Below are 13,946 nucleotides of genomic sequence, written 5' to 3'. Positions count from 1 at the left end.
GTGTGCTGATGTTAAAAAAAAAAAAAAAAAACCATCCTCTATAGGTTTTTTCAACTTAACTTTTTTCACTTTGTATATTACATCCTTTCACGTTAACCTACAAAGATCCCTTCTTTGAGCTGCAGCGTATTCTGTGCTAGAATGATCTAGCTGGACTCCTAATGAATATGGGTTGTTTCCAGCTTTTCAGATTTTTTTTTTTTTTTTGAGACGGAGTCTGGCTCTGTCGTCAGGCTGGACTGTAGTGGCGCATTCTGGGCTGACTGCAACCTCCGACTCCCTGGTTCAAGTGATTCTCCTGCCTCAGTCTACTGAGTAGCTGGGATTACAGCATGTGCCACCGTGCCCAGCCAATTTTTGTATTTTTAGTAGAGACAGGGTTTCACCATGTTGGCCAGGATGGTCTCAATCTCCTGACCTCGTGATCCGCCTGCCTCAGCCTCCCAAAGTGCTGGGATTACAGGCATGAGCTACCACGCCCGGCCAGCCTTTCAGATTTTTAAACAACACTGCAGCAAACATCTTTGAACGCACATCTTTACCTACTAGAGTAAGAGTGTAGGACAAATTTTCCAAGCGAGATAGCTTCATCAAAGGGTATGTGCCTTTAAAATAGAGAATACAGGATGGGCATGGTGGCGCACACCTGTAATCCCAGCACTTTGGGAGGCCAAAGTGGGTGGATCACCTGAGGTCCGGAGTTCAAAGACCAGCCTGACCAACATGGAGAAACCCCGTCTCTAACAAACATAAAAAATTAGCAGGGTGAGGTGGCCCATGCCTGTAATCCCAACTACTCAGGAGGCTGAGGAAGGAGAATTGCATGAACCCAGGAGGCAGATGTTGCAGTGAGCCCAGATCGCACCACCGTGCTAGAGCCTGGGCAACAAGAGTGAAACTCCGTCTCAGAAAGAAGAAAAGGAATCCATTCTGCCCCACTCTCCTCCACAAAGGGAGTGCCAATCACACTCACGCGCACACACACAAACACACACACGCTCTCCATAAGGGTCGACCTCTCTACCTCCTGCCATAAGGGGTGTGAATTATAAACAAAATGATATTTAAGACAACTTAGGGGCTGTCAGTTACAGGGGAGTCTTCGCCTTGGGACAAGAGGAGAGGCGGAAGCTCCATCCCTGCCCTGGCTCCTTGGCCTCTACATCTTTACCTACTAGAGTAAGAGTGTAGGACAAATTTTCCAAGCGAGATAGCTTCATCAAAGGGTATGTGCCTTTAAAATAGAGAATAGAGCTGAGATCACGTCACTGCACTCCAGCCTGGGTGACAGAATGAGACCCTGTCTCAAAAACAAATCAAAACTAAACAACAACACAGGGTTTCCTTCAGGTCAAACAATGTCCTTGTGCAAGAAACAAAAGTACTGATCCCCGAAAGACCTACCTCCCCTCGCCTTAGCGGCCCCAGTGGGTGGGGAGGGGTTGGAGAGCTTTCGTTTTACTTGCAGGACTTCCCAGAACAAAGCCAAGAGTGTAGTGACAGTGGTGGCATCCTTTGCCTCCCTTTTTAAATGGAGAGGCCAGGGGAAGCAGGAGTGTGCTTAGGAGCTGACTATGCACAGAAGGTGGGGCTGAGGAAGAGGAAGGGGAAGGCAGGAAGGCCCAGCTAGGTGGGGAGGAGGAAGAATGGGTCCTGGGGTAGGGATATGTGTTGGTAGGCCTCTTTGTCCCTGGGACCTGGCCCATGCCTAGCACATAGCAGGTGGTCACATACATGTTGAATGAATGAAGCCTTTCAAGGACTGGCAGCATGAGTGTTCAGAGCTAAGCAGGGAAGACACCTTCGGGCTGCAAGGCTGGCTGTGCCTGAGGGTCCCAGGGAGGAGCTGCTTGTGGGGGTTCACTTGGGCTCTAGTGTTGGTCAGACCTTGAACTTGGCGGCCGTCAGCTGCCCACCACGCAGTTCCAGGTGCACGATTTCCCTGGTTGTCTTCTTGCCCTGCCAGACTCTGCAGGATGTAATCCAAATCCCACGCTTCAAGTTGCTGAAATCATTAAAACCAGTGATTATGAGGATGCTGAGGGGTCCCAGAGGCACGAGTACCTGCTTCACAGCTGCTGTAACCCATGGAGATGGTCACTGGTTGCTGGGGGTAGAAACCAGGAATGAAATGCATGACAGAGTTTGCACATGGCCTCACCTTACCTTTAGATTACAGATTGAACACCTCCATTAAGGTGGCGCCTGCACTTTGCCACCTCCTTCCTATGCTTTTTCGGGGATCAGTACTTTTGTTTCTTGCACAAGGACATTGTTTGACCTGAAGGAAACCCTGTGTTGTTGTTTAGTTTTGATTTGTTTTTGAGACAGGGTCTCGTTCTGTCACCCAGGCTGGAGTGCAGTGACGTGATCTCAGCTCACTGCAACCTCTGTCTCCCAGTTACAGGCGTGTACCACCACATTGGGCTGACTTTTTTTTTTTTTTTTTGTATTTTTAGTAGAGATTTTACCATGTTGGCCAGGCTGGTCTCAAACAAACTCCTGACCTCAGGTGATCCACCAACCTCGGCCTCCCAAAGTGTTGGGATTACAGGCATAAGCCACCACCACGCCCAGCCTAATTTTTGTATTTTTCGTAGAGACAGGGTTTCGCCACGTAGGCCAGGCTGGCCTTGAATGCCTGACTGCAAGTGATCCATCCTCCTGGCCTCCCCAAGTGCTGGCATTACAGGCGTGAGCCATTGTGCCCAGCCAAACCCTGTGTTGTTTTAAGAAAAACTATTTAGGTTCACCAAGCATGGCGGCTCACGCCTGTAATCCCAGCACTTTGAGAGGCCCAGGTGGGCAGATCACGAGGTCAGGAGTTCAAGACCAGCCTGGCCAACATGGTAAAATCTCGTCTCTACTAAAAATACAAAAATTAGCTGGGTGGGCCGGGCAAAGTGGCTCATGCCTATAATCCCAGCACTCTGGGAGGCCGAGGTGGGTGGATCACGAGGTCAAGAGATCGAGACCATCCTGGTCAACAAGGTGAAACCCCTACTAAAAATACAGAAATTAGCTGGGCATGGTGGTGCGTGCCTGTAATCCCAGCTACTCGGGAGGCTGAGGCAGAAGAATTGCTTGAACCCAGCAGGCGGAGGTTGCGGTGAGCCGAGATCGTGCCATTGCACTCCAGTCTGGGTAACAACAGCAAAACGCCGTCTCAAAAAAAAAAAAAAAAATTAGCTGGGCATGGTGGTGTGTGTCTGTAATCCCAGCTACTAGGGAGGCTGAGGCAGGAGAATCACTTGAACCTGGGAGGTGGAGGTTGCAGTTAGCTGAGATCATGCCATTGCACTCTCATTTAGGTGACAGAGTGAGAGTATGTCTCAAAAAAAATAAAAGAAAAACTATTTGGGTTCATACAGGTTCAGAATATTTGGAGGTTAAAAAGTTTTGTTAAGAATCAAGTTGTTCCAGGCAGGAGCTAAAACTGGAAGACTTGGCAGTAAGTGACCGGGGGGCAGAGTGAGTGTGAGGAGGAGGGAGGAAATTAATCAAGAATTTATGCTTATATGACCTTTCAACTCTCTCCAGCCCTCTAAGTGGAGAAAAACAAGTTTTTAGGTGAACAGAAAGAACAGTTGATTTAAACAGTAATGAAGATGACTTCTGTGTATACCTGGTGCCAGTTTTCTCTAAGCTGTTAAGAAAAATTATCCAAAATTTGTAAAACTGAGAGGTGTGATGGTTACTTTTCTGTTTAGTAGACAAGATAACTCCCCTAGGACACTGAATGTAGCAAGCGTATCTCCTCATTCCTCTCTTTTTCCCCAGTGTTTTATAAAATCCCAATTTCTTTTTTTTTTTTTTTAGATGGAGTTTCACTTTGTCGCCCAAATTGGAATGCAGTAGTGTGATCTTGGCTCACTGCAAATTCCGTCTCCTGAGTACAAGGGATTCTTCTGCCTTAGCCTCCCGAGTAGCTGGGACTACAGGCATGCACCACCACACTTGCCTAATTTTTTTATTTTTAGTAGAGCTGGGGTTTCCCCATGTTGGCCAGGCTGGTCTCGAACTCCTGATCTCAGGTGATCCTCCTGCCTTGGCAAAGTGCTGGGATTACAGGCATGAGCCACCGTGACCGGCAAAAATCCCAATTTCTCATGATCTCATTAAGCCAGCTCTGTCATCCTGCTGGTTCCCTCAGTAATGCACTAAATAGAACTTTTTCCAGGTGCTCACTAGTTTATGAGAATGAGGGCTTTCATATTTTGAGATCAGGCTTTGACAGAATTGGTTTCTATATTTTAGATATGGTTATATATGTATTTATAAAAATGCTTGGGAGTAGAATTCCTTTTCTCTTTTTTCTGCTTTTATTTTTATTGCATTTTAGGTTTTAGGGTACATGTGAAGAACATGCAAGATTGTTGCATAGGTATACACATGGCAGTGTGATTTGCTGTCTTCCTCCCCTTCTCTCTCTTTTTTTGAGACAGAGTTTTCCTCTGTTACTAGGCTGGAGTGCAGTGGCGCGATCTTGGCTCACTGCAACCTCCATCTCCCAGGTTCAAGCAATTCTCCTGCCTCAGCCTCCCAAGTAGCTGGGACTACAGGCATGCGCCACCAAGCCCGGCTAAGTTTTTTGTATCTTTAGTAGAGATGGGGTTTCACCATGTTGGCTAGGGTGGTCTTGATCTCCTGACCTCGTGCTCTGCCCGCCTTGGCTTCCCAAAGTGCTGGGATTACAGGTGTGAGCCACTGCACCTGGCCCCTTTTCTCTCTCTTTTGAAATTTATATATTATTTCTTTTCTTTTTTTTTTTAGAGATGAGGATCTTGCTGTGCTGGTCTCAAACTTCTGGATTCTCCCTTGACCTCCCAAAGTGCTGGGATTACAGGTGTGAGCTGCTGTGCCTGGCCTTCTTTTCTCTCTTTGAAGAAGGCAGGCCCTGCTTGTTCTGTGTTCTTGTTACCCCTTCCCAGGATGTGCTCTGCTGGGACTGCCCCAATCCCCTGCTAAGTCAGGTACACAGAATGGTGGATCATGGGCCTAAGGTCCTAGCAGGCAGCCCTCAAGCTGCTTCTAGCCCCAGCCCACGGGGACAGTGGCCATGCCACAGGTGGCAGGCCTGAGGAATAGCCAGGCATGGGGAGGCACCTACCTGAAACGAGAGCACTGGTGGTCCCTCCCGAGGCTCCATGAGGGGTATTCTTGGCCTGGGAGCTGACTCCATAGCAGGGCAGGGTACCTCCTTCATCTGGCCTTGGTCACTGCTGGCCGGGCTGCAGGCATCCCAGGTGACTTTCTGGAGGATGTCCCTCTCTATCATCTTCCTTCTCTCCTGTTGGAGGGCCCGGCGGTTCACAGATTCTCCTGAGGCAGTGCTGGGGAGCTCCGCCTTCAGGTCTCCTTCATGGCAGGAAAGAGTGGCTTCGGCCTGTGTGTCCCATGGAGGACCTTGGGATCCTCTGGTATTGAAAGACAGCCTTCCAAGGTCACCTTCCAGCCACCTGGGTGTCTCCTTGGCCATCCCAAGAAGAGAGATGACCTCACAAGAGCATTCAAAAGGCCTGCCAGGGTCTTTTCCTTCCTGAGAGGACACATCCTTTGTCCTTGCATTCTGCATGCTCCCAGGTTCTGTGGCGAATTCCGCAGGCACCAGAACTGGCTGTCAAGAATACAGGTGTGTTCAGTTAGCGTCCTCAAAAACATGCTTCAGGGAATTTTTTATAGTAAAATATGTACTTTTTTTTTTTTTTTTTTTTAAGACAGGGTTTCACCATATTGGCTGGGCTGGTTTTGAACTCCTGACCTCAGGTGATCTGCCTGCCTTGGCCTCCCAAAGTGCTGAGATTATAGGCGTGAGCCATCGTGCCCGGCCAATTTTTTTTTTTTTTTTTGAGGTGAAGTCTCGCTCTGTTGCCCAGACTAGAGTGCAGTGGTGCGAATACAGTTCACTGCAGCCTCAACTTCCCTGGCTCAGGCGATCCTCCAACCTCAGCCTCCCGAGTAGTTGGGATTACAGGCAATGTGCCACCACACCCGGCTAATTTTGTATTTTTAGTAGAGATGGGTGTCTCCATGTTGGTCAGGTTGGTCTTAAACTCTTGACCGCAGGTGATCTGCCCACCTTAGCCTCCCAAAGTGCTGGGATTATAGGTGAGCCACTGCACCCGGCTGCAAAATAATAGTTATTTTTCCAAAATGTTTTAAGTATATACTTTACTGAAAATACAAAAATTAGCCATCGTGGTGGCTCACATGTAATCCCAGCTACTCAAGAGGCTGAAGTGGGAGGATCGCTTCAGCTCAAGAGGTGGCTGTGTTGAGCCAAGAGGACACCACTGTACTCCAGCCTGGGTGACAGAGCGAGACCCTGTCTCAAAAAAAAAAAAAAAAAAAAAGACAGTTGGAAAGCTACTGTTTTTTGTTTTTGTTGTTTGTTTTTTAAGACAGGGTTTCACCATGTTGGTCACGCTGGTCTTGAACTCCCGACCACAGGTGATCCACCTGCCTTGGCCTCCAAAGTGCTTGGATTACAGGCGTGAGCCACCATGCCCGGCCTGTGGAAAGCTACTGTTAAACATGGGTTGGCTAGAGACACCACAACTGAGGCCTCCCACTATTTAAATACAAGGCTAGAGTGGAATGTATTGTTACAGCAGTGGGACAGTATTTAAATTATCAATAATGACAATGTTGGGGCTGAGAAATTGATACCCCAGGCTGGAGTACAAGCCAACTTCCACCTCAGCCTCCTGCGTAGCTGGGACCACAGGCATGCCAACACACCCAGCTAATTTTTCAGAGCCCAGATTACCGGGAAAAAAAAAAAAAAAATCATCCCGAAGAGTTCCTGAAGTAACTGACTGTAGAAATGAGGAAGCAAAATTAAATCACATGGAAATTGTTCTACCTGAACCCGCCCTGGGGATCTCTTGCATGGGGATGTTTCAGAGCTAGTTCTAGGCATGGCCGGGCTGATGGGGGATTTCCTTTAAGGTGATGGGTGGGGGCATGTCCTGCTTCTGTGAGATGATTTGGTTAAGTGCCGGTGCACCCATTCAGTTGGTTAACGATTCTCAACAGAACACTTGAGAGAAGTGAAGCTTGACCTAGGTCCCTCCCCCACATTTTGGAAGTGGGTTAGAGCCTCTACACTGTTTTCCTTCTTTCCCTTTCTTTCTTTTCTGCCCTCTTTCCTTTCTTTTCCCTTCTTTCCTTCCTTCCCCTTTCTTTTTCTCTCTCTGTTTCTTTCTTTCTGCCACCCAGGCTGGAGTACAGTGGCTCAGTCTCCGCTCACTGCATCCTCGGTCTCCCAGGTTCAAGCAATTCTTCTGCCTTAGCCTCCTGAGTAGCTGGGATTACAGGTGTACACCAAGCCCAGCTAATTTTTTGGGTATTTTCAGTAGAGATGGGGTTTCACCATGTTGGCCAGGCTTGTCTCAAACTCCTGACCGCAGGTGTTCCACCTGCCTCTGCCTCCCAAAGTGCTGGAATCACAGGCATCAGTCACTGTGCCCAGCCTTCTACACTGTTTTCATTGGAAACAGGATAATGAACCACAACCTCATCAGCAGGAGCTGAGCAGGTGGTCAGTCAGGGCCTGCCCAGATGGAAGCTAATGGATAGGCTCTATTTATAAAGGCAGCAATTAATTTTAAGCATCAAGCCATTAACTTTATTTATGAGACCGAGTCTTGCTCTTGTTGCTCAGGCGGGAGTGCAATGGTGCAATCTTGGCTCACTGAAACCTCTGCCTCTGGGGTTCAAGTGATTTTCCTGCCTCAGCCTCCCAAGTAGCTGGGATTACAGGTGGGTGCCACCATGCCTGGCTAATTTTGTATTTTTAGTATAGACAGGGTTTCACCGTGTTAGCCAGGATGGTCTTGAACTCCCGAGCTCAGGTGATCCACCCACCTCTGGCTCCCAAAGTGCTGGGATTACAGGTGTGAGCCACTGAGCCCAGCCACTTGTTAGTTTTCTAAGAGACGGAGTCTCACTCTTTCACCCAGGCTGCAGTGCAGTGGCATAACCTTGGCACACTGCAACCTTCACCTCCTGGGTTCAAACAATTCTCCTGCTTCAGCCTCCGGAGTAGCTGGGATTACAGGCACCTGCCACTATGCCCAGCTAATTTTTGTATTTTTAGTAGAGATAGTGTTTCACCATGTTGGCTAAGCTGGCCTCAAACTCCTGACCTTAAATGATCCACCCACCTTGGCCTCCCAAAATACTGGGATTACAAGGCATGAGCCTGGCCAGAAATGGGGTCTTGCTGTATTCCCCAGGCTGGTCTCAAACTCCTGGCTTCAAGGGAACCTGTATCTCAGCCTCCAACATTGGTACCACAGGCCTGCACCAGCGCGCTCTGTCCACATTGGCTCATTGTCTCCCGGGTTGTCCCTCCCACGAGGTCCAGCTTGTGCGCTTGCTTAGGCACCGACAGGCCATCTTCCTCCCTCCCACTCCACTGTAGCCCACAGCAGTTTAGTTTAGCAGTTTAGTAAACTGCAGGTCCTGTTTACTTGCCAGGTGCTGGGATGAGCCAGGTAGCCATGAAGCCAGCTGGGTTAAGGGAGAGACATTTAGGACAAGTGGTTGTGACAATGGCCAGGAGCTATTCAGGATGCCATGATAGAAAACAGAATAGGAGCCATCAACAGGAAGAAGAGGGGTCAATATCAGATGGAAAATCAAGCCCCTTCGCTGGCCCTAAGGTACCAGACTCCCTGGGAGACGGAGGTGCCTGGAGGTTAGATGTGGGGCATCTGAATACCTTGGGTTGTACATGGGGAAGAAAAGGACTGGGTATCATGGAAATGCTAGACCAGTGGTTGAGACCAATCAGTTTATTTTATTTATTTATTTTTTGAGATGGAATCTCGCCCCGTCACCCAGGTGGGAGTGCAATGGCGCAATCTCAGCTCACTGCAACCTCCACCTGTTGGGTTCAAGTGATTCTTCTGCCTTAGCTTCCCAAGTAGCTGGAATTACAGGTGTGCACTTCCATGACTGGCTAATTTTTTGTATCTTTAGTAGAAACGGGGATTCACCATGTTGGCTAGGCTGGTTTCAAACTCCTGACCTCGTGATTTCCATCTGCCTCAGCCTCCCAAAGTGCTGAGATTACAGGCGTGAGCCACCATGCCTGGACAATCAGTCAGTTTAGACTTTCGTTGCATGTGTGTACACACATACATACGCCAGACACTCTCTCTCTCTCTCTCTCTCTCTCTCTCTCTCTGTCTCTCTCTCTCTCTCTCTCTCTCTCTCTCACTCTTCAGTGTCCCACAGACCTCAGGAAGGGAATCTTCAGCTGTAGCAGCCCAGGTCCTGGACTCAGCAGGGTCTTCAGCCAGCTCCTCAGACAGGTCTGGAATCAGGACAGTTTTGTTTCGCTGGAAGATGAACAGCTCCTCTTCCCCACAGTCTGACTGTGGACAAATGAGAGGGCTTTTTGGAGGGCATGGCACAGGCAGAGCCCTGAGGGCCCAGCCGCTCTCCACTGTCAGTTCCAGCCCAGCCTGCCCAGCCCTGCTGCTCAGGAGCCTGGAGACATCCAGTTATCTCTCAGTCATTTTTTGCTATGCATGGCTTCTTGCCACTTTAGAAATTAGCCCGGCAGCACCACCTTGTGGAGATTGGGGCTCCTGGTTCCGTAAATGTCTCACATACAGCAGGCGCTTCATTAATGCCTCGTGTGACATGAACAGGACAGTGAGGTGGTAGCTGAAAGAGCTGAGTACAGCCCTCCCTGTCCCCTATGACCTTGACCCATCACATACAGCTTGGTTTGTGCTTTTAAAGGGGGTGGGGCTCATACTCTCAAATGAGACTGAAGATGTGAAAACGCCCTGAGCACTGAGGCGTGGGGTGTCCTTAGGTACCCCTTAGCCTCACCATGCACTGGATGACGTCCAAGGTCCCAGAAGCTCTGTTGCTGGTGCCCAGGTAGGACCCAAACCAGCCCATTCCTTCTAAAAGCCTTGCACTGTCTCTCAATGCCCAGTGCCACCCTGTGCACTGAGGAGCCCCCTGCCTGTAGCATCTTCAGCGGGGTCTTACACCTGTACCCATGGCTACTGGTCTGAGCGTCATTGAGGGCCATTTCAGGGACCCCATACCACGACTGCAGAATCCTTCGAAGGCTTATCATAATGCACTGGAATGGTACCCATTCTCGGTGGGTTTTCTGGCCCTGTCCTGGCCAAAGAGACAGTGGAGAACAGTAAAATGGAAAGGACAGAGCCTCTGCACCAAGCCAATCTGTGTTCCAGGTCAGGGCCAGAAACCCCACCAAAAGGACCTCCCAAGATGCTGAGCACCAATGCTTGTGCTCAGAGATGATGATTAAGGCAGAGGGAAGGGTATAGAAGGAAATAGGCACCCAGAAAACAAACCATGAGTGTGGCCATGTAACTGAAAGTAAAATGACAACAAACTCCACGGGTCAGCGGGAGAAGTGTTCAGAGAAGCCATCCAAAGCTGTCCTGGTCAGTATGCCTGCTGTATTGGGAAGGACAAGGCATCCCGGGAGAAAGCTCTTGCTTACCAAGGAGGAGTCGGAGTCCAGAGATGGGAGCTGGTCTTTGACAGCCTTGAGGATGGCATCCCAGGGCCCCATCTGGGAGGCCCAGGGAGAGCCCAGCGAGGGTGCCATACCTTCGTCGTTGGATGCCATGAGGGCACAGGCTTCTGGATGCCTTCTCAGTGTACCGTCATCCGAGGAGCCTGTGGGGCATGTGGAGTGACAGAAGAGGGTCTGGGCCACTGAAGGTCAGAAGAGTGGGGGCTGTCCTACAAGCTGTAGAAGACCAAACAGGCTGGCAGTCGTCACCTGCTGCCAGTTTCCTTCTGGTTATGCAAGCTCCTGTTACTGGCACTGTGTCTGTGTGCATGTCCACTCATGCATGCAGGTGTGTGTGAGGCCTGCAGGTGTATCATGTATATAGTGATATATACATAATATACAGATATATGTATTGATAAATGTGTATATGTAGATATGTAATATACGAAATGCCATATGTGTGTGATATATAGGTATATATACTCCACATAGCATAACTATTATCTTCATTTCACAGGCTTAGGGTGTTTAGTAAATACCAACAGTGGACTCTGAATTGGGAAATTTCAATTCCTACTATCCTATACTACCTTTTAACAAGGAACAGAAGAGACACCTTGCTTTTTTCGTTTGTTTTGGAGGTAGGGTCTGGCTTTGTTGCCCAGGCTGGAGTGGAGTGGTATAATGATAGCTCACTGAAGACTAGACCTCCTGAACTCAAGTGATCCTCCCACCTCAGCCTCCTGAATAGCTGGGACTACAGGTGTATACCACCGCACTTGGCTAGTATTCTTATTTTTTTGTAGAGATAGAGGTTCCCTGTTGCCCGGGCTGGTCTCAAACTCCTGGCCTCAAGTGATCCTCTTGCCTCAGCCTCCCAAAGTGCAGGGATTACAGGCATGTGCCACCGTGCCTGGCTGACACTTTTGAGTCACCGATTATTTTTTTTTTTTTTGCAGTCACCACTCTGATCAGACCCTGCATTTGTATCTTTTATTTATTTTTTTAAGAGACGGGGTCTCGCTATGTTGCCTAGGCTGGAGTGCAGTGGCTATTCACAGGCGCGATCCCACTACTGATCAGCACGGGAGTTTTGACCTGTTCTGTTTCCGACCTGGGCTGGTTCACCCCTCCTTAGGCAACCTGGTGGTCCCCCACTCCCAGGAGGTCACCATATTGATGCTGAACTTAGTGCGGACACCCGATCGGCATAGCAAACTACAGCCCAGAACTCCTGGGTTCAAGCGATCCTCCCACCTCAGCCTCCCGAGTAGCTGGGACTACAGGCACGCGCCACCGCGCCCGGCTGTATCTTAAGAGTCTAAAAGGAGACGGTCCTGTTTTTCAGGAAGCTGGAAAGCTTGAGAGCTGGGGGATGAGGGTCCTCTAGAGCCAGTGTCTGGAGAACCCTACAGCCCGAGGCTGCTGTGGCTTTGGTCCTGCAGTCAGTGCTCTAATCCCCAAGCAAGGCAGCAGCAGGAGGTGTGAACTGGGGGCCGCTTGCTTCCTGTGTGCTGCTGGGACCAGGGCAGGTACTCTGAACTGGGAGCAGCAGGTTGGCGACGCAGCTGGTGCACACCCAGCAGGTGTTTTTTGTAACTAGAGCTCTGTTCCGCAATTCAGAGCACAGTATTTCTTAGGGCAACTGAAATACCGAAGAGAGCCTCCAGACTCCAATAAACTCTTCAGACAGACCCAACAATAGGGGAGGGAACGGCATTACCGTCCAACAGGTTTGAGGGAATTAAGTGTCAGTTGCTGGAATCTGCGGTGAAAACGGACCAGACAATGCAGGGCCATGAAGGCCAAGTTGGGGAGCTCAGCGCATTGAGGAAGCAGAGGAGAGGCTTGGAGCCACCTCTGAATAGCCGCCTTCCGGCTCCGTCTCGGGGTTGGTTTATCAGCTTTAGCCTGTTAGCCCCGCCCCCGGCCCGCCTGCCACGAGGCTGCCGGTTGTTATGGCAACCAGACGCCAACAGCTTCCCGGGTCGAGATTTTTAATTTTAAAGCTTTGGAAGTAGAAAGTTCCTCGCTCCGCGTCTCACCCACCCCCAGCCCGTGTTTCCCCATGTTTTGTTCAACTCCCTGTAGCCGCAGCAGGGCCGAGGCCCCTCACCTCAGGCCTCCCACTCCACTCCCTGCGCGATCCTGGCATGGCCGTAAACAACCTTCAGTGCGTCACTCCGGTCGCCTCCGCCCCACGAGCCGTGCCACAGTTATAGCGGTTGCTCCGTTCTTCGGAAGTCTCCCTCTCAGCAGAGCATTACATTATTGGACTGCCCCCACGTTCCCCCGCCCCTCTTTTCCGGCCTTTGCGCGTCCAGCCTTTCCTGCAACGGGATTGGTTTTCCTAGCCAGGGCAGGGGCGGGGCAGGGCAAACACACCTTACTCATTGGCTGCCGCGGGCATCATACAACGAGCCGGGAGCTGACCGGAAGGTCCGGATGCGGAACGTGCTCATTCCACTGGGCCCACGAGCTGCCCCGGCGTGGACCCGCGAGTTTCCTGACGTGCTCCGTGCTCTCCCGCAACTACTTCCGGGGCGGGCTACGGGGGCGGTGGCCCAGCGAGGGAGCGTGGCGGCAAGCGGCCCGCGGGGCTGGCGGCTGCGGCCCGAGGGCGGCGCGAGGCCTGAGGCCCAGCACAGGTAGGTTCCGCGGCGGCCGGACTCCACCACTTGCCAGCACCTGCAGCCCGCCTAGGCCCGGCGCTCCAGCGTCCAGCGCCGCACTTGCTCGCCGCGTGACTGGAGAACCGAGCCTCGCGCCGCGTGACTGGAGCATCGAGCCCCACATTTTCTTTATGTGGCTGTGGAGTGGGGACGATAGTGCCCAGTGCCCCGTGTCCCGTGCCCCGTAAGGTTCCTGTGGGGATGCGGCCGGGGGGCGTCGGGAAGCGTCACAGCTGTGAGTTCTGGGGTTGTCGGCCGGGGACCCGACCCGGGGCCAGTCAGCGAGCTTTGGGATGCGCCGGTTCCCGCTGCGGTTCCACGGGGCGAGACAGGGTGTCCACGGGCTTTCACAGACCTCCTCTGTGGGCGTGACACTTAACCACCAGCATCACATTTGTTAAGATTTTTTATTTTAAATTTTTGTGGGTCCGTAGTAGGTGTATACATTCATGGCGTAAGAGGTTTTGATACAGGCATGCGGTTCGTAAGAATCATATTATGTAAAATGGGGTCTCCACCCTTCAAGCATTTATCCTTTGTGTTGCAAACAATCTCATTATACTCTTTTACTGTTTTTTTTTTTTTTTTTTTTTTTTTTTTTTTTTTTTGAGACGGAGTCTCGCTCTGTCTCCCAGCTGGAGTGAAGTGGTGCAATCTCGGCTCACTGCAGCCTCCGCCTCCCAGGTTCAAACGATTGTCCTGCTTCAGCCTCCGGAGTAGCTGGGACTATAGGCCTGTGCCAGCACGCCCGG

The 13,946-nt window shown here is 50.7% G+C and overlaps 3 protein-coding genes across 31 annotated transcripts in view; 2 read left to right on the top strand and 1 right to left on the bottom strand.

The window, feature by feature from the left end:
* ZNF500 (zinc finger protein 500) overlaps window positions 1-6,870 on the top strand; it is a 26,241-nt gene extending 19,371 nt beyond the window's left edge. The window contains exons 8-9 of the transcript XR_013524561.1: window positions 4,774-5,632; window positions 6,406-6,870. The gene's annotated coding sequence lies outside the window, so the exon portion shown is untranslated. The remainder of the gene's footprint in view (window positions 1-4,773; window positions 5,633-6,405) is intronic.
* DNAAF8 (dynein axonemal assembly factor 8) overlaps window positions 1-13,056 on the bottom strand; it is a 17,420-nt gene extending 4,364 nt beyond the window's left edge. For 2 of the 5 annotated variants that reach the window (XR_008475323.2, XM_009009091.5), the window contains exons 1-5: window positions 12,639-12,800; window positions 10,505-10,683; window positions 9,249-9,386; window positions 5,111-5,617; window positions 1,888-2,005 (exon numbers count right to left, since the gene is read on the bottom strand). Coding sequence is in view for 4 of the 5 variants with exons in the window: in XM_009009091.5 (XP_009007339.4) it covers window positions 1,888-2,005; window positions 5,111-5,617; window positions 9,249-9,386; window positions 10,505-10,633 (892 nt within the window). In the remaining variant the exon portion in view is untranslated. Of the gene's footprint in view, window positions 1-1,887; window positions 2,006-5,110; window positions 5,618-9,248; window positions 9,387-10,504; window positions 10,757-12,245; window positions 12,425-12,638; window positions 12,801-12,907 lie in introns of those variants that run through there. The other 3 variants (XM_035266844.3, XM_035266841.3, XM_035266843.3) reach the window with 3 other exon arrangements.
* Window positions 1-13,946, top strand: part of ANKS3 (ankyrin repeat and sterile alpha motif domain containing 3) — a 59,414-nt gene that overhangs the window by 7,081 nt on the left and 38,387 nt on the right. For 18 of the 25 annotated variants that reach the window (XR_013524553.1, XR_013524557.1, XR_013524552.1 and 15 more), the window contains exon 1: window positions 12,983-13,170. The gene's annotated coding sequence lies outside the window, so the exon portion shown is untranslated. Of the gene's footprint in view, window positions 1-4,773; window positions 4,847-12,982 lie in introns of those variants that run through there. The other 7 variants (XM_078344560.1, XM_078344558.1, XM_035266831.3 and 4 more) reach the window with 4 other exon arrangements.

Source organism: Callithrix jacchus, chromosome 12 (assembly GCF_049354715.1).
Source record: "Callithrix jacchus isolate 240 chromosome 12, calJac240_pri, whole genome shotgun sequence".
In the NCBI taxonomy this organism is placed as follows: domain Eukaryota; kingdom Metazoa; phylum Chordata; class Mammalia; order Primates; family Cebidae; genus Callithrix; species Callithrix jacchus.
The sequence above is the reverse complement of the archived record's forward strand: the minus strand, read 5'-3'. Positions and strand labels throughout refer to the sequence as shown.